At 34.0% G+C, this 23,875-nt stretch overlaps 1 protein-coding gene across 3 annotated transcripts in view; it reads left to right on the top strand.

The window, feature by feature from the left end:
* The window catches only part of MTBP (MDM2 binding protein), an 87,999-nt gene that overhangs the window by 51,550 nt on the left and 12,574 nt on the right, over window positions 1–23,875 (top strand). For 2 of the 3 annotated variants that reach the window (XR_008536817.2, XM_016959811.3), the window contains exons 14-20: window positions 463–624; window positions 5,571–5,688; window positions 9,784–9,939; window positions 13,019–13,114; window positions 18,982–19,248; window positions 20,903–21,152; window positions 21,755–21,868. Coding sequence is in view for 2 of the 3 variants with exons in the window: in XM_016959811.3 (XP_016815300.2) it covers window positions 463–624; window positions 5,571–5,688; window positions 9,784–9,939; window positions 13,019–13,114; window positions 18,982–19,248; window positions 20,903–21,152; window positions 21,755–21,868 (1,163 nt within the window). In the remaining variant the exon portion in view is untranslated. Of the gene's footprint in view, window positions 1–462; window positions 625–5,570; window positions 5,689–9,783; window positions 9,940–13,018; window positions 13,115–18,981; window positions 19,249–20,902; window positions 21,153–21,649; window positions 21,869–23,875 lie in introns of those variants that run through there. The other variant, XM_016959812.3, reaches the window with a different exon arrangement.

Below are 23,875 nucleotides of genomic sequence, written 5' to 3' on the forward strand. Positions count from 1 at the left end.
CTTCCAAAATTTGTTGAAAAATGTCATTATTTATCATTCCTTCTTTTGTTCTCCCTTTTTATTTCTTTGCTGTGATTTTAGGTTTTGAGAAGAAGAAACAGAAGTGGCCAAGCTACCATATTTAACTGAAAGTCTAACAGGTTTTATTTCTACATAACCATGAACATAAGACCATTTTAATGCTCTGCAATATATTTCTGAAGGCTTTAGTAAACCTGCCTTTATCTGTTATCAACTTATAGTATCAATGAATTACTTCTGTTTGTCTCACATAACTGGAAATTCTCCCATTATCTACAAATAGGATTAAAGTGAAAGAAGGCCTACAATCCTGAAAACAGGAATGTTGATTTACTAGAGAAATTCACTTGTTTTACTTCTGAAAATATTTTCCACAAAAGACTAGTAGATGAGCTCCAAAGAGAATACAAAATAAGTCAATTGTATTGATTTGTCTTATAGAAAGACGAAAGTTGGCAAAGCAGCCTGAAACAGTTTCTGTTGCTGAACTCAAAAGTCTGTTAGTACTCACAAGGAAACACTTTTTAGATTATTTTGATGCTGTGATTCCTAAAATGATTCTAAGAAAGATGGACAAAATTAAAGCCTTCAATATATTAAATGGTAAGTTTTTTATTACTTTAAATTTTAGTTCTTCGTGTGTGTGTGGCAACTATGACATTTATTATTAAAACTTATAAAATGTATTGGTCAAATCAAAATGTATTTCACAAATTTAAATAATAATAGATACTTATATAGATACAAGTATGTATGTATATGTGATGAACTGTATTACTCATTATTTAAACATTATAAATTTTCTAGTAACTTTTTTCATTAAGTATGTTCAGTGTAATTGTTTGTGGGCAGAGGAAGAAGCACTTTAAGATGATGCCTCTCTTTAGTCTTACTAAGCTGCTGAAATGTGTGAATTTCTATTAAGCTACATTTCCATAAAGTGTGGAAAGCAAAATCTACATAGTAAATTTAATAGAGGTAAAAGTCCATATGATAAGATGATGCATATTTAACATTCAATAGGGGAGGAACAGTCAGACTTCACTGAGACAGCTGGAAATCATTTCATTATTTAGTTGTATTTCTTTCCGCTTTCCTGAGTTCCAGTGTTGTGATGAATTTGAATAACCTTGTTTAAGGACACAGGCTGTGGAGCTAAATGGTCAGGGTTCAAATCTCACTTTTGTTACTTGCTAACCAAATGTCTTTAGGCAAGTTATTCAACTCTTTGCCTGTTTCGTCATGTTTAAAATGGGAATAATAATATAACCCACTTACTAGGATTATTGTGAGGATTAGTAGGTTATTGTGAGGATTGAATGAGTTGATACCTGTAAAACACTTAGAACACAAGTACCAAAAAAGATGTTATTTGTTTTATCATTATCATCACCATCGCATATCAGTACCCAAGTTAAATAGCATACAGAGTTATCTGAAAGGTGCCGGAGACATTTTTAGATTACTTGTAAATGGGGCATGTGTTCAATAAGTGAGAGACCATAGCTCCATGGTTATAGCATGGACTCTGGAGAAAGACTAGCAGCTTACTTGCTGTGTGACCTTGGGCATGTTTTCTGATCTTTGTGCCTCTGCTTCTTTATCTTTAAATTAGGGATGACATAGGTAGTTATGAAGATTAAATTAATTATTCCTAAATTGCTTAGGCAGTTGCCTAGTATAAAGTAAGTGCTGGTTAAATAAATATGAATTTTGAGGAGAGAACTACAAGTAGGGTAGAATAGTCATGAAGGCTGATTAGGAGCCAAGGAAGTTGATGTAGGTCTTGAATGATGCATAAGATCTGGATAGAGGGAAGATAAGATTTGCCAGGTAGAAGCACCATATTCAGGGTCATGGAGGTAAGAAAAGGCAAACTGAGATCAAGAGAGAGATTGGCTTACCAGAGGATGTGTATGGGAGATAAGGGTTGAAAGATAGGAAGGGCTCAAATAATTGCTAGGGCTTTTATATAAGTTTAAGGGTATGTATCTTAGGGTTACCTGTACAAAGGACACTTGACACACTGAGCTGCAGGAGAACTCATCTTAAAATCAAAAAGGTTTGAGCAAAGGATGAACACAATCTACAGTCAGATTATGTCACTCCTTTGCCCAGACCTTCTTGATTGCTTCTAATTGCACATAGAATGCATCATCCTTCATATGGTTTGTAAAAACCTTAAATGGTATCTGGCTTCATACTTATTCTAGTACCAGTACATTTCTGTTTCCTTTTTACCACAGGAAGTCCTTTCTTTCCTTGGACATGTTACATTTCTTTCTTTCTGCAGTGTCCTTTGCCTGGAATTCTTTTCTTCCAGCCTTTACCTGATTAACTGACGATCGTTCTTCAGATCTTGATTTAAATGTAACTTTCTCAAAGAGGCTTTCCCAGACCTTCCCCAGTTTCAGTTGTTTTATGTCATACTCTCTCCCTGTAATTTTTTTTTCAAATTATTGGATCACATTTTAAGATTGCATTTATTGAATAAATGAAAGAAACTTGGAAGATTTTTAGAAACTGAACTGAAATTAGACAGGTTATGCATTTGAACATGACTCCTAAGAATGAAGTTGTGATTTTTAACATCTTTTGTTGCTTTGATTTGAAGAAATACATCTACTTGTAAATTACATAATGAAAGAAACACTAAGGCCAATTAGATATCATATTCTGACTCATTTGCAAGCATGCATATTAGGAGTTATTAGTAATAAAGTTATTTAATCTGCTTATTTTTTGGTAAAAACTCTAGCATATATAACAAGTGACAAGACAGTATGTAGAAAATGGCTAATATAACGATTTATTTACACATTGTCACAAAGTTGCTAAAGACTTTGACAAAGTCAAATGTGATATCTGAACTCATAATGCAATAACTACAATAACTGTCTCCTTTGCATGGGCCCATTGGACACATCAACACACTGCATAAGTAAGTTTTCCAGGTAATTCTATCAGATCGTTATTTTATTACTTCAAACACTTAAAAAGGATCTTCTGGCATTTATTTATAATTCTTGCTTTATTAATTTGCAATATAACATTTTCTTTGTGATTTATTCATATTTAAGTATGTAAGGTTATAATGGCCTCAATTCATTAACCACATAATGTCATCTCTTTTTGTTTGCTGTGATTTGTGATTTTATAGGTCAGTTTTCCCCATTTCCCTGTTGCGTTGGTTCTATTGTTCTATTTCTGTGTTTCCTGTAAAATGATTTTTTTTTTAAAGCAGTGTTCTTGGTTTCTCAGAGAGCCTTTGTGCTTTTTGGCTGTCAGCATAGCCCAGTGTTATGACTGCCACATAAATGAAATGTGTTTTATTTTATTGTGAGAATTGTATTAAATGATTCCACAAAAGACATGACACATATGAATGTTTTCCCACCTATTTCTTAATATTTAGCCTATGTAATTTATTTTTTAGGTTGCATATTATATTGTAATATTTAGGAACAATTTAATGTTTACTGTTATTTAAGATTGCTTATATTCTTTTATGAACTCATGGCATGAAGCTGTGCAGAAATGCAAGTGATTTTTTTCTTTATGCTTTTAGTGGAAAGCCGCATGAACATTCAGCAGCATGTTATTTTATTATAAAGCTCATTACTTTTTAAAATAGCATTTCACCACCTTTACTAAAAAATGTGAAGTGTTGTATTTGGATGGTTAGATAGGGCAGTTCAATATAGGTATTGAAAATATTTTAAACTATTCAAGGTTAAATAGTTTAATAAGTAAAAGGAAAATAAGATGCAGTTTGCATTAATTTTCATTTATGTTTCTTGTTTAAAAATTCCTTTAACAGGCCAGGCATGGTGGCTCACGCCTATAATCCCAGCACTTTGGGAGGCCAAGGTGGATGGATCACTTGAGGCCAGATGTTCGAGACCAACCTGGCCAACATGGTGAACCCTTTTCTCTACTAAAAATACAAAAATAGGCCAGGCACGGTGGCTCACACCTGTAATCCCAGCACTTTGGGAGGCCGAGGCGGGTGGATCACGAGGTCAGGAGATCGAGACCATCCTGGCCAACATGGTGAAACCCCGTCCCTACTGAAAATACAAAAAATTAGCCGGGCGTGGTGGTGCGTGCCTGTAGTCCCAGCTACTCGGGAGGCTGAGGCAGGAGAATGGCGTGAACCTGGGAGGCGGAGCTTGCAGTGAGCCGAGATTGCGCCACTGCACTCCAGCCTGGGTGACAGAGTGAAACTCCATCTCAAAAAAAAAAAAAAAAAAAAAAAAAAAATAGCCGGGCGTGGTGGCGGGCACCTGTAGTCCCAGCTACTCGGGAGGCTGAGCCAGGAGAATGGCGTAAACCTGGGAGGCGGAGCTTGCAGTGAGCGGAGATTGGGCCAGTGCACTCCAGCCTGGGCGACAGCGAGACTCCGTCTCAAAAACATAAATAAATAAAAATAAAATAAAAATACAAAAATAAGCTGGGCATAGTGGCATGTACCTGTAATCCCAGCTACTTGGGAGCCTGAGGCAGGAGAATTGCTTGAACCCAGGAGGCAGAGGTTGCAGTGAGCTGAGATCACACCACTGCACTCCAGCCTGGGCGACAGAGTGAGACTCTTGTCCCTGGAAAAAGAAAAAAAAAACAAAAAAAGAAAATTCCTTTACCAAATCATTACTTTCTCAGTCCTCTCAAAAATATAAAATGAATATTTTTGTTAATGTTGATAGTTAATCAAATAGCTAATGTTAATAATTTTCAATGAGTTTATTAGAACAATGTTCAAAACAATTCTAAAACCAGATAGTTTTGCAATCCAAAAAGTAGCACAGTTAGTAATTTTGCCAGTGTTAAAACAGTTTGAATATATTAATACTATTTATAATAATTTCTAATAAGAACAGAAACTGTCCCTTTAGGTTTTCATTGAAAATCCCAATATTAACAACAATCTCAATATAGTTCACTGCAGTGTATTATCTAGAAAGATAAGCACACTCTTACACATAATATTTGATTAGTAGAAAATAGCACTGAATGTTAGTGATTTGAAGGTGTGTGTGTTTAACCATCTTGGTTTCTGCGAGAGAACATCAGAACATCATAACTTATCTATTATTATTGTAGTTTTGAGAATAAGGTAATCTCTTTTTAAACAATGTAATTTTTTGGTCTATTTGTGCTAATTCCTATTTTTAGTATGAAAATCACACAGAATATCCAATATATTCTCTACAGAGTTATCTTCTTTTCATTTAGAACTGTTTTCACCCAAAATAGCAAAGTTATGCTTTTATTCCATAGGAGTCCTAAATAGTGCTAATTCAATTTTGTGAATTTTAGCTTATGACATTTATTATGAGGTGATATTTTATTTTTATTTGCAACAAACATTTCTATGGCCTTTTTCACAGTTTAGGCCATCAGAGAGGTCTTTAATAAATGCCTAAGGTAAGTATGCCTTTATAGACACACATACACACACACGTATGTATGTGTCTGTAAATACACATTTTTATTAGCAAAATTCAGTATGTTAATACTTTTCAGACTTATGTGTATTTCTTTCACTTTAGATTTTAGTCCAGTGGAACCTAATTCCTCAAGTCTAATGGAAACCAATCCTCTGGAATGGCCAGAAAGGCATGTTCTTCAAAATTTGGAAACTTTTGAAAAAACTAAACAAAAAATGAGGTAATATTTGAATCTGTAGTAAAGCATGTGATAGCTCAGTAATTTGAATGAACTCTTTTTTAAAATAGTTAAATTATGTTTATGAGATTTAAGCAGTTTATAGTTTTATTATAAAAGAAATACATACTTACTGTGAATAGATAGTTAATCACTACAGTAGTATATCAATTAAAAGGGAAGTGCTCATCTTGCTCTGCCCTGCACTTGTACTTTCTAGGTCTGTGTCATCACAGTGAACATTTTGGTGTATAGCCTTTCAGACCATCTTCCATAGACATACACAGTATATGAAGATATAAGAAAATCTTACTACAAGAACATGTAAAACGAAGTAGAAGTACTTGCCTCATTTGAACCACTTTGATCTTTTCCTGTTTTACATTCATATATGTTTATACAGTGCCTATGAATGAACTGTATGAGGCAGGATTTTTTGTTTTATTTTGTTTTTGTTATTTTGGTTCAGTACATAGTAGGCCCTTAGTACATAATTGTTAAATGATGAAATAAAAGAGGAGAAGCTAAGCTCTCTTACATTACTTTACAAATCACATTTTTATTTTTAGCTTCTCCATGGGTAGTATTTTATTACTTGCTATAGCTTTGTTTCATACACATGAAACAGGCATTTATTGAGTACCAACCATGTGTCAGGCGCTGGGAATATGAGGAATAACAAGCTGTGCACTGCCCCTCTCATCTAGAGCTTAGCTTTTAATGACAGCAGCAATTAAAACAAGTAACCAGACAAGTAAATGTAATAGTTGTAAATTATTCTGTGCGTAATGAATGAAATAAAAAGACTGGGGGAGAAAAATTTTATTTGTTGTGGGGAGGGAAGTGGTAGTACTCACTTAGATGAGGTGGATGGTCAGGGAGACCTCTTAGAGGACGTTACATTTGAGCTGAGACCTAACGGATAAATGGGTGAAGTACATTCAGTCACACAGGACCAAACAGGTCCTCATACACAGTTCGGATTTCATTTTAAGTGCATTGGTGGGAGGATTTCATATGAAAGGGTGATGGGATATGATTTTGCAAAAATTTTGCTCTCACGGCAAATAAATTGCAGGAGGGAGAGATTAGAGCAGAGAGACAGATGGCTCTATCTGTAGGCTAAGTGAGAGATGACTGTAATTTCAAACTAGAGCAGTAGTAGTGGAAATAAATTTGGGAGATAACGTTAGTGGTAAGCTGGTGAAAAGCTTCCTATGATGCATTAGATGTGGAATAGAGGGAAAGGAAATGTTGAAGATCATTTAGATTTCTGGCTTCAGTCGAGTGAGTGGTGTTCTTCTGGGATAGATGGGTGGAAACTTAGGGTGAGGACAGCTTTGGGGAGAAAAAATCAAGAATTCTTCTTTAGGGATGATACGTTTGATCTATCCAAGTGGAAATAACAAGTGGACTGTGGGGATATCTGGAACTCACTCAATTTGGAGTTATCATCAGTAGGGATTTCCAAATACATGATGGTTGATGAGTTACATGGTGAGACTATGAGGCGAAAATAAATGGAGGCTAAGACCACTCCTTAAGAATCCCTGGTGTTTATAGGTTAGGCAGGAGAAGACAAGAAAGAAGAGTGAGAAAAGGACAGGTTCCCCACGAGAGAACCTGTAGGCAATTTCTTGCCTACCAATTTTGGATGATATCTTATAACTTCCCGCTGGGAAAGATGAGTAATTAACACCCTTATTTTTCTTCCCTTTTTATCTTCTATCTCTAAACCTTATGCTATTTGCAGTATACAACTCTTAATTTTATTTTTCTTCTCTCTGAGTTCCTACTCTAACTTGGCTGACTCTACCTGCATATTTGTTATCCTGGTATTTCTTTTGATTACGTTTTAGATTAGTTCTGTATTTTCTTGGATTTCATATATTAAAGAGAAGTCTGATGCCACATCGATTTTTGTTCCTCAATAAGTATTTTATTTTGTCTCTAAAACTTTTACAATTTTCTATTTTCTTTAATGTTCTGAAATTACAAGAGGCCATGGTATGAGATGTTTTAGATTCAAGTCTTTTGTCTTTTTGTGGCTCTGAGAAATATCTTATTATTTCTTCAATACTATTCTTCCCTTCATTTTCTTTATTTCTTTCTCTCTGAAATACCTATTTTAATTAATATTAAACATTCTGGATTGATATTTTTTAATTTGATTTTTTTCTTAATAGTCTATATCTTTAACTTTTCTGCTCTTATGTTCTGGGGAATTTCCTTTACCTTTGGTTTCATCTTTTCTGTTAAAATTTTTGGTAGTCATATTTTAAATTTCTAATAATTTGCTCTTGTTCTTCTGCTGTATTTTTTCTAGCAACCTATTCTTTTATTAATAAGACGAGATGATACTATAAGGATATTAATTAGAATTTTCTTTAAACTTGTTTTATCTGTTTCTTGAATTATCTCATTTCCATTTGCAGCTGTTTTATTTGTTCTTCTGGTGTTTTTCTCTTATGTGTAATTTTTCTCCAGTGTCTGGTGGTCCTTGATTGTCTCTTCATAACTAGGAATATAGGGCCCTGTTGCTTTCTATAGGTAGTTGGCATGTATTTTCTTTCCATAGGTTTAGTCCCGTTCCCCACATCTCTCACTTATATTAATGTTAGGAGAAGGGAGAGCCGGGGTGGAGAATGTTTGTCAGGCTTCACTTTAGGGCATACTTTAGGGTATCAGCAGGCAGGAAGCATTGGTGCTTCACCCAGCACTAAATTACAGGGGCTTTATTCTGGGCCATCACCACTGACACTGAGACAGGCACTGTACCCTTACAAATTAAAATCATTGTATAGCTCCCACCCTGCTGGAGTATGAAGTCCGGAGAAAATTTGAGTGTTTTGTTGACTGTTTTTATTAGATTAATATTTTCAGTTTAAAAACAAAGGAATAGGAAGAGGAAAGAGGCACTGTCAGTATTTTATTGACCCTTAATGTACAGAAATATGTTTAAAACTGTAATGTCAACATTTTAATCATGTAATTATCAGTAATTATGTTTAATTTGAGTAATAAAATAATCAGGAAATAGTTGAGTTAATATAAAGTTAGGAAATTAATTTTCTGTGCAGACATTGAAATATTTTATTTATGCTGTGGTAACAGAGCTAAGGTGATCTGATTCAGTGCATAGTGAAACCTCTAACTGAAACCTCTAACTGGAAACATCTAACTGAAACTACAGTGCTTTTCACTTGCCGGTATTTAAAACTTTCTGTGAGTTTTTTTTTCATTTATAGGGTCATAGAGTAGAAATAATAACTAATTTGGAGTTAGTCTGGTTCTATCATTTTAAATAGCTGTATCACCCTGGGTCTGTAATGTAACCTTTTGTATGTTAGCATCTTTACTTGACAGGTAGGAATAATGATTGCTTTTTAAGCTTGGCATGCCGATTTTCACTTTACAAAGTACTTATTTTTAGTTATTATTTCATTTTGAGATAAGACCTATTCCATCTTTTTCAAGGAAACTTGTGAGGATTGAGAATATATTATATGTAAAGTAGTTTGAAAAATATAAAGTCCTGCATGTATTTCAGGTATATAATAATGATTCAGTGCTTATTCATAATGTCATCATCATGGCTACAAGAGACTTTGGGGAGATTTCTGATTATTGTCTCATTTCACGGTTGTGCTTCAAGTAATCTTTCCAGTTCATGGAAAATTGGAACATTCAGTCACTTCCCTCAAAAATTTATAGTATTGTGGGGTTTCAGAACATACAAGAGAATTTAGATTTAAGTTTTATAGAATTGGTAACTTCACACCACTGAATAATAGGCCATCATTAATAGATAATGTAATTATGTTTCTTTTAAGTAGTTAAAATACTACTTCTTGACATGATAACTGCAAGTTTTATTGTGACCTAAAGATTTTTTAAAACATGGTTAGAAACTAAGTTATTTGCAAATATTTTACTTTATTATCTGTCCTAAATGTTTAATTCTCCCGTGTTGCTGGTGTGTTTTTCTGGTTTCTGCTCACATCTTCTTTTCCCGACTATGCTTTTTTTTTTTTTGACTCTGGCTTCTCTGTGGATTGAATCCACTTTTAATAAATCTGCGTAACATTATTTTCCCAGAACTGGTTCATTACCTCATTCATCTGAACAGTTGCTGGGCCACAAAGAGGGTCCTCGGGACTCAATCACATTATTGGATGCTAAAGAATTGCTGAAGTATTTTACCTCAGATGGATTACCCGTTGGAGATCTTCAACCTTTACCGATTCAAAAGGGGTAGGTTATAAACTTATAATTTCCAGTTAACTTTTTAAAAATTACTTTTAAATAAAATTGTGTCTCATTTCCTTATTAATTGATGTCCTATGCTACTCAGGGAAAATTTATAAGTTTGATCCCAATGTTTGTCTGTTGGCCTTAATCTTCACTTTTTACCTTATCAAAATGTCCTACTGTTTTGTGGTATCGAATATAAGAGAAACAGGAATAAGAAAAGCAAACTCACCATATTCCCTGTAGAAGTCAGTAACTTCTATTTGGTATACAAAGGACAATGCTTTCTAATAAAAAATAGGAATTTGACTTACAAAATTTTTTTTTTAGTTCTCTTTTCTGTGTTACTGTAGTGTTGATATTGCCACTACTCAGCATGAGCATTGTCAGGCATGCCTAATAGTAGCAAAAAGCATGGCCTTTCACCTGAAGAACAGGAAAGTGTAATAAAAATGCTTTGGAAACTATGACATTGCCAAGTAAGAATTCAGTGTCTACGTGAATAATTTACAACTAATTTGACTTCCAAGACAGTTTTCACCAAGTTACTAGTTAATAAATGCTGCATGTTGCTGACTTTGACAAAATTGCCCGTAAAATTGTGACATCAAATACCTGTGAGAATTGAATAATTTACTAATTACTCTAATGTCTTTTTAATTGTTAATTCATTATTTTGAAAACCTTCCAAAAGACCTTAAAAATTGTAGATCACTTTGATCACTTTTATAAGCTTAATCGGAATTATACTGTGATAAATATTGCCTTTAAAGGTGAATTTTGCAAAGGAGTTATTTGAAGGCAGTTATATCTCAGAAATATTGCTGGAACATTATTGCTTTATGTGCATGTTCACTAGAGAGAGATAAAGAGCAACTGAAAATTTGAGAGTCTTAATGACTTAATGATTTTAATGACATAAAAATGATATAATTTTGGAGTAATTTTTTTCCCATAACTTTGAAAGATTGATAACCTTTTGTTGTGGGAATCAAGAAAGTAAAGAAATATACATGTTTTCATCTATTTAGTTATTGGATTACTGTCCTTTCAAATCATTAAGCACAAACTGGCAGAGTCAGTTGGTTTGCCTAAACTGAATTATTTATGTAAGTTGTACTCTTTTTGACAGAATGTCTTTCTAGATGCATTGTAGGGGAGATAAAGTTAGTTCTTTCTGGAAACTAATTGTAGGTGATTTATTTAGGAAAATTTGATGTGATTCTTCAATGTTAGTAAAGAACTGCATGGCTATCAAATGTATCTTCTGTTAACATTAGAGTTGAAGGATGAGTTTTCATGGTAATAAATCAGGAACCTATATGCTCTTATTAAATGTTTACCTGTACAAGAAGCCATCCAAAATGCTGTGTTTAACAAAGTACAAACATGACTCCTATGTATATACCAAGGAAATAATAAACATTGACGAAACACATATTTATCAACATGTTTATTTTAGAAAGAAAAACTTGTGAGTGAAATTAAACAAAAATAGGTAAGGTTGCTGAGGGCGATTGATATGAGAAATGAGAGACAATATGGTAAAGGAAAGAAGTAAAATGCTAGATAGTTAAAGATTTCCATTTTACAAAATTATTTTAATAATCATCGAAATACTGGGGTCATTGTAATTTACTAATGTTACTTTTTGTGGAATAATTTAAATGGATGCATTTGAATATAATGTCTGCTTTTTAGGATTCATTAATTGGCATGAATTTTACATTGTAATGTAATAATTTCAAATGCTTATCATAGTACCCTAGATAATTTTCAGTGGCAGGACAGTTTTCATTACCAATGCCATAGGGGGGAAAATGTGATAGCAAATTTATTCTTAGTACTCTACTATTTACTTGCCCTTCTACATACCATTTCCAACTCTTCCGAACTCAAGCCCCTGGTATTTCATTTTACCTAGTAACTATTTAAAGACCACTGTTGCATAATTTCCCCATTTCCTGAACTTCTGAGCTTCAGGACCATGATCCATTACATTACAACAGTGGTTTCCAGCTCAGAGAAGGACGGCACCTATCGGAATAATCCAGAGAGCTTAATCTAATTGCAGTGACCTTCTTCTTTCCCAGATTTTGATATATCGCTGTAGTTCTAGGTGTGGAAAGGCTTGAGCATGAATATTTTATGTAAACTCGACATATGATTAGTTCTAACATGCCAGTTGATTGAAAACCTACTTCAGAAAAAGAACTGAACTCAGCAGTTAGTCTCTATACCCTCTGATATTTAAAAAGTTACTGACTCTTAAAGTAGGTGCCAGTGACTACATTCTCAAGCAAAGAAAGATCTGGATCCCACGTGTTTTAGTAGGAAGTAAATACTTTTATTGTTACCAAAGATTCAAGTTGACTTTAATTATTCCCCTGCAGAAAAGGATTTAACTAAATGCCTAAACGTTAGTTTACTCTACCAAGGAAAATCTTCCAGAAATAAGGCTGCTTCTTGGCTGGACGCAGTGGCTCATGCCAGTAATCCCAACACTTTGGGAGGCTGAGGCTGGCGGATCACTTGAGGTCAGGAGTTTGAGACCAGCCTGGCCAACATGGTGAAACCCTGTCTCTACTAAAAATACAAAAATTAGTTGGACATGGGAGCAGGTGCCTGTAATTCTAGCTACTCGGGAGGCTGAGGCAGGAGAATCGCTTGAACCTGGGAGGCAGAAGTTGCAGTGAGCTGAGATCACACCACTACACCCCAGCCTGGACGACAGAGTGAGACTCCATCCCCACCGCCCCCCCCAAAAAAGAAAGAAATAATACTGCCTCTTGAATTTCCATTATAAATCATACTGCATTTTTGTTTTACCCATTTCTCAGAATAGTTTTGTGCAATAAATAACATCATAACTTATTGAGGTACAGAAAATTTAAGTGATGAAAGCCAAGGCCTAACCTTGCTTCATTTCCTTATTATACTTTCTGGTGTGCCTTAACCTTTATCCCATATAAAATTCCAATTGTAGAGGAAAAAGTCAGATTTGTTTCATTAGATACTTTCTTTAACTTTCTTTTTGTCAGTAAATAAACTTTGAATACAAATGAAAAATTTTTTGTTTCAGGGAAAAGACTTTTGTTTTGACACCAGAACTTAGTCCTGGGAAACTTCAGGTCTTACCTTTTGAGAAAGCCTCAGTATGTCATTATCATGGAATTGAGTAAGTTTTTATTTGTACTTTACTCTTCTGTATGTTGTTGATACAGCCTGTCTTGTGTGAAGAGTGACTTTAATAAAATGATATAAATTGAGACAGAGACCAAGAGGATATGTCAAAAACCTCAAAAAGCAAAGTAGTGCATACAAAAACAATTTGTCTTCTGTTGAAGAAGTTATTTGATGATTAATCAGCTTAATAGCATTTAAGCATCCTATTATGAGTTACTAGATATTTTAATCAAAATTGTTTTGGTCCCTATGTTATAAATGTATATTCACACTATGGGTCACATTAATATTTCCTGGTCACCAATTACATTGTAGTTGCTCAGAAATTGTTAGATAGGGCCCAGCATTTCAATACTAGATATTTTTCCAAGAGAAAGACTTATACAAGTATGCACATAATAGTTTAATTCTCAATATCCTCAAACTGGAAAGAGCCTAGGAGGATATCAATAGGAAAATAGATAAACTATGGTATATTTATATAAAGCAATACTATTCAACTATAACAAGGAATGAAATATCGATACATCCAGCAACATTAAATATCTGTCTGTGTGAAAAATACTTGAAATAAGGATTTGAGGCCAGACACGGTGGCTAACGCCTGTAATCCCAACACTTTGAGAAGCCGAGGCAGGTGGATCGCTTGAGCCCAGGAGTTTGAGACCAGCCTGGGCAACGTGGTGAAACCCCGTCTCTACAAAAAAAATATAAAAATTAGCTGGGCATAGTGGTGTATGTGTGTGCCTGTAGTCCTAGCTACTCAGGATGCTGAGGCAGGAGGATCGATTGATATTGGGAGATTGAGGTTGCAGTGAGCCATGAACATGCCACTGCACTCCAGCTGGGTGACAGAATGAGACCCTGTCTCAAGAAAGAAAAAAAAAAAAAAAGAATTTGAAGACTTTGAAATTAGCAATATGAAGTATAACATTCAATAGTGATTTATTTCTAAAAGAAGTCCTGCATGAAATGCTAATTTGAATCTAAATGGTAAGATAAGATTTTTAAATTGTTTTGTGAACAACAGATCGGCAACTCGGAGATAGCTACTAAATTATAAAAAGATAAGATATGCCACCTGATCCATGTTTTTAGTTCTGCTATTTGACTAAAGGATTCCTTGTTTGAGAGGATTATTATTCTCCCTTTAACATGAAAAAGGTAGGGATGTTTCCCAAATAGCCTTAAATTTAGCTGAAGCTTTTACTTAAACTATATTTTTAGCCATATACCCTTCTGTGGATTGATTACAAAATTTTACTTCTCTTTTTTCTTTTCTAGACAGTCTCACTTTTTCACCCAGGCTGAGTGCAGTGGCACAATCTTGGCTCACTGCAACCTCTGTTTCCCGGGTTCAGGTGATTCTCATGCCTCAGCCTCCCAGGTAACTGGGATTACAGGCATGCACCACCACGCCTGGCTAATTTTTATATTTTTAGTAGAGACAGGGTTTAGCCATGATGGCCAGGCGGTCTTGAACTCCTAACCTCAAGTGATCCACCTGCCTCAGCCTCAAAAAGTGCTGGGATTACAGGCGTGAGCCACCGCACCCACCCCAAAATTTTACTTTTCATTTATACTAAGTTTATTAAATTTAAGTGGGAACATCTTGTTCTACTATATAAACATTTGATTAATAGGATATATTTTTCTGTTTTCCCCCTTTTGATTTTATTAAAGACTTAGAAATTAAACATTATAGAAAAGTTTATAATGAAAACCAACAATTCCTTTCCTTATTACTACCTAACTGCATCCCAGTTTTTAGAAAAAAAAAATATATATATTATTTGTTTGGTTTAGTTTCCCTGGTGGTTATCTCTCATTTTAAAAAATACCCTTATGTCAATATTTTTAACTGTCACAATATAAAATATTGACTCTGCTATGAAGATTTGGTTCTTCTTCTCAAGTTGAGCTCTCCGCTATTTACTTTCATGTTTTTAAATATATATACATTTAAACTTCTCCTTCTTATTCCATCAGCTATAAAGCAGTATCTCCCCCACTTTGTTTGATAAGAATTTTAGGACCTGCTAATCTATTAAAGGAAACTAATTAAAAATTTTAGGTATTTTGTATTTAATTTGAATGTGAAAGTTGAAACCAGTCAACGGTGTTTATATTATTATTATGAAAAGTAGCGTTCACTGTTGAGAAAATGTGCTAGTATTAACATTTGCTTTGCTACATGGCCAGAATACCCCAGGACACATCTGTTTTTCACTTCTTCGGCCCTATAAACACACTGAAGCACTGATTTGAATAAAATAAGCTACAATAATTACATTTTAACTGCTGACTAAAGTGTCCATCATATAATCTTATTTAGATTATTTCTCCCAAAATTTTAATTTAGTTTTGTTTATTCTGTGTCTCCATCTCGCTACTCTTTTTTTTCCTGCTGTTTTTAATTTACTATAGAAAAAATCTTGATATATACAAATTTATAAAATTTGTCAAGGATATGTTCTTCATGATCATTTATCAAAATATTAAATTAAGACTTATTTGAGTACTATGTCCTGAAGGGCTTAAATCTACACAGAGCTTTATTAACTTATACACATACAATGTTATGAAATTCTGATTCACTGTAAAAAGTAATTCTCTTCTCCACTACCTACCTACTCCCATAAACAAATAAACAAATCTATCTGTGACTCACTTTTTTTTACTGTAAATTTATGCTCATTAAACTGGGGACATTGAGACTAGGCTGACAAAGTTGTAGGAGGTGAGCACCATGAATTCAGAAACGTTTTTTTCAAGAAGATTTGGGTGTATAGTATGAGAGCCGATTTATGTTCAACATAGATTATGGAGTAGAAACAAAGTCAAGTAACATTTTAAAGTAAATATGAAACTACAAAGAAAGTTCTCTTACGTTATTGTGGGCCTTTAGAACCCTGGAGCTCTTTCTCTGATACAAAGGAATATTTGGAAAGAATGTGTTAATTGCATGGGAGCAAAACAATGTTTTTTAAGGCAAATTAAAATATTAACCACCGTTGGCTTGTTTGTTTTTTCACTTATTTACCCTATCCTGGAATTTAAGATGCCATTAATTGTAAAATACACTGTTTTATTAAACAGCAAATTAAACTCTGCTGTCATACTCTGACAATCATTTGATCACACCAGGCTCTCATTGCTTTGAAACTTCCTTCATCTATTCCAAGAGATTTGGCAGTTCCTTCTGCTTTAATTGGTATTGGTTGGTTTGTGATAGGCAGTATTTTGTGTATTTCTTAGTTACAAAACAAAAACAGCTTCATTGTCTTATGGGTGTTTTTCTTTGTTAGGACCCATAAAGCATTTGCTTATTGTTTTGTAAGAAAATATGGAATTGTGGTCATTCATCCAACAATAAATTTTTACTTCACTAATATCAAATATACACCCTGCCCCCTGCCTCTCTGTTTCTTTTCTCTAATTTACAAAGTAAATTTTTGTTCCGATGGCAAATCATAGTATAATCATTTTAAAGATATTTTAAATGGCAATTAGCATCAACATGTACAGTGTGCATAATTCGGTTGAAGCTATGACATTATGAACAGCTGTGATCAAGAGATGTTAAAACCGGAAGAAAAAAATCTGCATCTTAGAAATAAAATCTTAAGGTAGAAAGAAATATTCATCTTAGAATCAAAATATGTGTCTTTTCTCTCAAAAATTTTCTGTATTCAAGCTCATCAGGCATTATATTGCCTCTTGCCAGACTCTTGAAATTCACATTTCTAATTTTACTCTAGATTCTACCAATTACCCATGATAGAAGTAGGACTCATCAGTAACCCTTAGGGTTGCTTCTGGTTTTTAATGAAATATGTTTCTTAAGCAACAGACTAGAGAAAGAATATTAGCTAGAGAGATGCCAGAGACCTAGGTTCTACTCCCTACTCTGCCACCAACTCACATTCAGATTTAGAGATCAATTTTGTCACCAGTTAAATTAAACTGAGTAGATCAGAGATTTTTCAGTCCTAGTTATAATTTAGAATCATCTAGGTAGACTTTTTTAAAAGTGTGTATTTTTAATATTTAAATATAATTAATTTTAATATAATAAGATGTTTTGATGTACGTATGTGTAGTGAAATGATCACTGTAGCCAGGCAAACTAACATAACCATCATCTCACATAGTTACCTCTTGTTTTGTGTGCCAAGAGCACCCAAAGTCTAGTCTCTTAGCAAATTTTCAATATACAGTACATATGATTAACTATAGTCCTTATACTGTATGCTAGATTTCTAGATTTATTCATCCTACATAACTCTGCAACTTTGTACCCTTTAATCTACATCTTTCCATAACCTTCCCCATCCCCATAACCACTATTCTACTCTGTTTCTATGGATTTGAGTAGTTTTTTAAGAATCACCCAGGCAGATTTTTAAAACTGTCAAAGAGTATTACCCTAGACCAATTAAATCAGAAACACTGAGCACGTAGTATTTCTTGAAAGCTCTTCAGATGGTTCTAATCCTCAGCCATGTGTTGAACAGGAGTAAGATGATTCTTACACTTTACATAGAGAGAGTATACCAAAATGGTTAAACTCAGGCTCTGAAGTCACCAACCTGGGTTTACATTCTGGCTGTGCTACATATTGTCAGCATACTGCCAGCTTTACTGTGGTAGAAAATAAATCTAATGATGATGATAACAATAATAGTAACATACGTTTCTTGACTGCCCTGCTTGCATGTTTCAGGCACTGATTCTAAGTGTTTATGTGTACAATTCAAGAAATTATCACAATAGCTTTTTCAAATAAGTACTATAATTCCCATTTTGCAGATGAAGCAACAGAATCATAGATAAAGTTAAGTAATTTGGCCAAGTTCTCACAGCTAATAAGTAGAGGAGCCTGGATTTAAATCCATGGACTCTGACTCCGTAAGTCTGTATCAAATATGTAAGTGTCACAAGGGAAAGATAAGGTTCTTAAAACCTCCATCAAGCAGTCAGATGTTCAGGAAATGATACACTCCTTGGGAGTTGAACTAAATCTTTTGGATACAAAAATCTGATTTTAGGCAGTATCTTAGAATTTTGCAGGTAAAAATGACAGATCACAGAGAAAGGTTTTAATTTGTACAGTGCTACCATCACATATGTGAAGCCATTTGTGTTTTTTTAATGCTGTTGTAGATAGGGAAGAAAGTGAAGAGTTGTCCAAGGTCACACAGCTCATAGGTGATCTTCCTGATATCCTTGTTTGTTGTACTTAACAACCTAGGATTTCTTTGAGTCCAGAAGCATTCACTGAGCTGACATTTCATTGATGCCCTGAATCAGATTCAGCTAGAAACCACATGCACAGACAGCCGAAGTGTTTGAAGGAAAATCTGTCAATCAGTTAATAAGGTGGGAACTGAGTTTCAAAGAAAAAATTCTAAATGTTCTAAGCTGTTTGGTGAGCCAGTTTAGAATGCCTTTATACCCTTTTAATCTTTGTGTTGAGAATAAACTTGCCCTTTCTAACAGAAGTCAGCAGTTCATGTTGTCATATATCAGCCATACTGAGAAATCAGAGGTTGGTAGAGTTTTAAAAAGCATTAAAACAGCAACTGTATTATTTTGAAAATAAGCCAAAGGATTAACTTAATCTGTTGCCCAGAAACACAAGTGAAAGACATTTTTTAATCTTTTGCCATATCATATAGCAAACTAGAAGAAAACTGAACTTGGGAGGGAAATAGGCCAGCCACTCAACCTTCCAGCAATTATTAGGAAATTAAACAAGAACGCTTAAAGTAAATGTCCTGCTATTTTCTCATTGAAAGGGGAAAGTCTGTTGCTCTCATGGAGGTTTACATTTTAATGCTCTTTCACTCATTTTAGATATTGCTTGGATGACCGAAAAGCTTTGGAAAGAGATGGAGGATTTTCTGAACTTCAGTCTCGTCTTATTCGTTATGAAACTCAAACTACCTGCACCAGAGAAAGTTTTCCAGTACCTACTGTGTTGAGCCCTCTTCCATCTCCTGCAGTTTCGTCAGAGCCTGGAAGTGTCCCTGACGGAGAAGTTTTACAAAATGAACTTCGAACTGAAGTATCTCGATTGAAACGGAGATCTAAAGATCTGAATTGCCTTTATCCCAGAAAAAGGTGATATATTACATGCACATAAATAGTATATTGACAGAAAGTATTTTAGTCTCGAGGATTTTTATTTTATTTTGTATTAGTCTTTCAGGTTAATTTCTTCATGGCAAGAAGTTTGTTTTATGAGCTGTTGATGATTTTGCTTATAAGTTATAAAAATAAATGATTTGGGGAAAAAAACACAGTGTTTTGCTTTATACGCTAATATACGGTCCATTAGCACCATGAATTGTAAAGTTTTTAAGCCGTGAAACAGTGGAGATTTCACCCCATAGATTAAGCTGCTGAGCTGCCCTGTTGAGGAGACTGTTTGGGGATGGGAGTTCTCCCATTAGCTCTTCCTTTCCTTTCCCCTCAGTTTCCTGCCTGCATTGTTCCCTTGAGCAAGAGATTCCATGAGGTACCATTTTTAAAACACCTGTTACATATAAAATATAGCTTTAAACACTGCATAATGATAGAATATATGAAACTTTTCTGGATGCATTATTTTGCTAACTAAATAAAATATCCAGATACTTGATCAGAAGTTAGAAGTTTATGTAGTGAACACTAATTTTTATTGAATTTATGTTATCTTTAGAACTTTGTCAAACTTAGGTTCTTGGCATCTAAAGCAAGGCTTGAATTCTTATTGTATTTAAACCTTGCAAAAAGTATGAACTATATGAAAACATAACTTTCAGATCTTTTTTTGAATAGTTAAAAAAGTTAGAATAAGGTTACCCTGATATGGAAGAACTCAGTCGTTTTTATGAGGACTTTATAAATTCATGGTACTTTTTATACCTGATAAAGTTAAAAAGCAACAGTTACATTTGGGGTACTATATTTATAGCCATATTTCTTATTTCTGACCTATGGCTAATAAAAATATATGTGTTCCTAAAAGGGAAGTACACTGTGGCCTCTGGGTCAGCAGAATTGAGGGCTATAAGACCCTATCTTGTAAAGGGAAAAATTTGGGCCTTGTCGGGAACAAATGTAAACATTTTAGGAAGATTGAAGTATGAACCAGTTTTATAGTTTATTTGTATTTGTTTTAACACTATGACTTATTTTGCAAGGGAGTTCCATGGGTATAAAAAGATACAGGTTGTGGTGTTTCTGTTCAAATTATCTTAACAGAAAAGTATAAGTATTTAGCAGATTAGTATTAAATCTATAAATAGCAGCACTCTTGGCATGCATAGCTGATTTATTTGAGAAATTGTAAATTGGAGGGATGGGAGAGAGTATAACAATATTGTTTGTTGCTTTCTCTATTAGCCAAAATCCTAGTTTGCTATTCATTACCTTCTATGTTTTAGTTACTCATCTGAAGAACTAAGGAACAACTTTATAATATGATGTTTATTGCTTACTTAAGGCAGTAATAGCAATAAATTTTGTTTGCTTTTCTTGAATTTATGTTATAATGGATATAGTGGTAACACTATAACATAGTGGTATAGTGTTATATATTATGTAATATGTTATATATTATATATTATGTAATAACATAGTGGTATAATATAGTGGTAACACACTGGTAAGACAGAAAATGAACTTCGATGTTGATTCACTTAATGGATATAGTTGTAACATTTAAGACAGAAAATGAACTTCGATGTTGATTCGCTTAATCTACGTTCTTGATTTTTTTCCCCTGCTATAGACTTGTGAAATCTGAAAGTTCAGAGTCTCTTCTTTCTCAGACAACTGGTAATAGTCATCACTATCATCATCATGTGACATCCAGAAAGCCACAAACAGAGCGGTCCTTACCAGTGACTTGTCCATTGGTTCCAATTCCTAGCTGTGAAACTCCAAAACTTGCTACAAAGACCAGTTCAGGTCAAAAAAGTATGCATGAATCAAAAACATCAAGGCAAATTAAGGAATCAAGATCACAGAAACACACACGGGTAAAGATTTATTTCCCATTTTTCTTAGTTCTACATGGGAAGACTTTTTAAATTTGATTACTTTAAAATATATGTCTAAAAAATTTTATGAATGAAATGAAACGATGTCTAGAATTTACTGGTGTAAGAAGGATGATAGGAAAGTAGGTGGGGATATAAACGAAACAAGATTAGCCACAGATTAATCATACTTGAAGCTGGTTAAAAGATATATCAAGATAGAAATTTGTTATAAAATATTCTGTGCGTGTCAAATATTCTCTACTTTTCTATGCTTGAAATTTCCCATAATAAAAAATAAATATACACTTACATATCCCTGCTGTGTGTAACTTTAACACTCAGATTTCAATTCAGAACTCATGATTTGAGTTCCTTTCTTAAGACACTGTAGTCATTTCCTGCTAACATATTATTCCTATGACACTTCTGACCATGTAAATGTTAGATCTTTTTTTCTCAATCATTTTGTCTTAATGAACCTGTCTGTCTTTTAGCACAGCAAAATGAATGTGTAATTCACAGGATTGAACTCTAAAGCTGAAATAATAGGTTTGTGCCTTTTCCAAGAAATATTCGTCATATGTTATGTTCTGTTCAAGATACTGAAAGAAGTAGTTACTGAAACCCTGAAGAAACACAGTATTACTGAGACTCATGAATGTTTCACTGCATGCAGCCAGCGTCTCTTTGAAATCTCTAAGTTCTATCTAAAGGTACAGTATCTTCTCTACTAATGGCAAAATTTAGTTCATGTTCTAATGTTCCTGTTTGACATAAAAAAAAGTTTGAGTATTTTTTATACTGAGAGCATATACTTGCTGCCAGATTTATTAAATGATGGAGATAGAAAAATTGAAGCCAAAATATTTTATATTTGATTTGATTTGAGTTCTCATATATAGAAAGCTACATTTTAACCAATATCCTATTTCCCCTAACGTGCATTTGACTTACAGGTAATAAGCTTCATAACATGTTTAATTGTTAATTTTTTAATACAGTTGGCCCTCCATATCTGTGGGTTCTATATCTATGGCTTCTGCATCCGTGGGTTAACTGCAAATTGAAAATGTTCTGAAAAAAAAAAAGGATGCTGTATCTGTACTGAACATGTACAGACTTTTTAAAAAGTATATGGGAAAATGTGCATAGGATATATGCAAATACTACACCATTTTATATAAGGGACTTGACTGTCAGTGGATTTTGGTATTCTCAGTGGGATCATGGAATCAGTCCTTCGCAGAGACCAAGGGATGACTGTGTAGTAAAAAGGCTACTGGACTAAATATCAAAACACCTAGTTTCTAATTTTGGATCCATTATCAGCTAGTTGTAAGACATTGGACAGGTCAGCCACTCAAGACGATGGTTTTCTAAAACTTAGACAATGTTAGATTATGTCCAGCCTTAAGAGTTTCTGACCTGAATCACAGTTATCTGTGGGTTTCTGGTTAAAACTGCAGATTTATCACATATCCAAGAGAAAGGACAAGAAAAAACTAGAAATGTTTTTAATACATATTGAACAATAACAAAAAAGCACATGGAAGTGTGGTGCAACAGAGTGAAAAGAGTTACAATTTAATTGGGTGCCTAGTGGAATACTAGTGAGAAGCATGTTAATTCCACAGAAGCTGAGGTGCTCAGGATTTGAAGACACCAGGTATCATGGAAAGCAGGGGCAAGGGTCCACGTAGAAAGCAGGGAAGTTAAATAAAGATCTACAAAGTGACCTGGAGATTGTCCAACTTGCTCTGCATGCTCTTCTCCCCAGATGTTCACTACAAGGTCTATCATGCATAGGTTTTTCCACCCACCTCAGTGACACTGTAGGAAATAGTCGCTGGGGAAAATATTGGAAGCTGCAGTGGAAAAGCTAACTGGCCATCTTGTCACTCTACCTTGAAAAGAAACCAGTGACAATCTCTGCACAGAGTTTCCAGTCAGATTTTTAGTGTCTCACTTTTAAATATGACTAGACAGACATGGATTAGCAGGCTTTGAGGAAAGCTTCTAACACAATTGATGCCAAAACATAAAGGAATGAAGGGAACTCTGAAGAAGCAGGAAGTTGAAGAAAACTTCATAAAAACTATAATTCTCATAGAAAGAAGATAATCGCATCCATAAAACTAGAACAGGATGCTGTTTCCAAAAAAAGCATAAACCATGAAAGCTCCATAACATTAAAAATATGATAAAGTCAATTAAATAGAAAGGCTGAACAGTTGAGATGAAAAAAATTTACCAGAAATTAGAATCAAACGACAAAAACATTAAATCCAGGGTAAGAAAATTGGAGGATTAATACAGAAGATCCAAAATGCTAATAATATGAATTTTGTATTTTTTGAACAATTTTCTCTCCTTTGTTCTCAAAGTTTAGAAGAGAGAAACTTGTTCAAAAATGTAACAAACTTTTCCAGGAGTGGACACAAGCATCCTAGCTTGTCCAAACCAATGAATGAAAATTCTTCAACGAGTCACATAATTATGGAATTTCACACCTCTTAGCATGGAGAGAACATTTTCTAAAAGCTTCCCAGGAAATAATCTAGTTTATATATAGTGAATCAATAATCAGAATGGCATTGGACTTCTCCACAGTAACACTGTATGCTAGAAGATAGTAGAAAAGTATCTTCAAATTCTGAGGGATGTGCATTTCTAGAATTAAAAAAAGAAAAAAGAAAAGAAACTTCTGAGGGAAAGTGACT

Source organism: Pan troglodytes, chromosome 7, assembly GCF_028858775.2.
Source record: "Pan troglodytes isolate AG18354 chromosome 7, NHGRI_mPanTro3-v2.0_pri, whole genome shotgun sequence".
Classification (NCBI taxonomy): Eukaryota; Metazoa; Chordata; class Mammalia; order Primates; family Hominidae; genus Pan; species Pan troglodytes.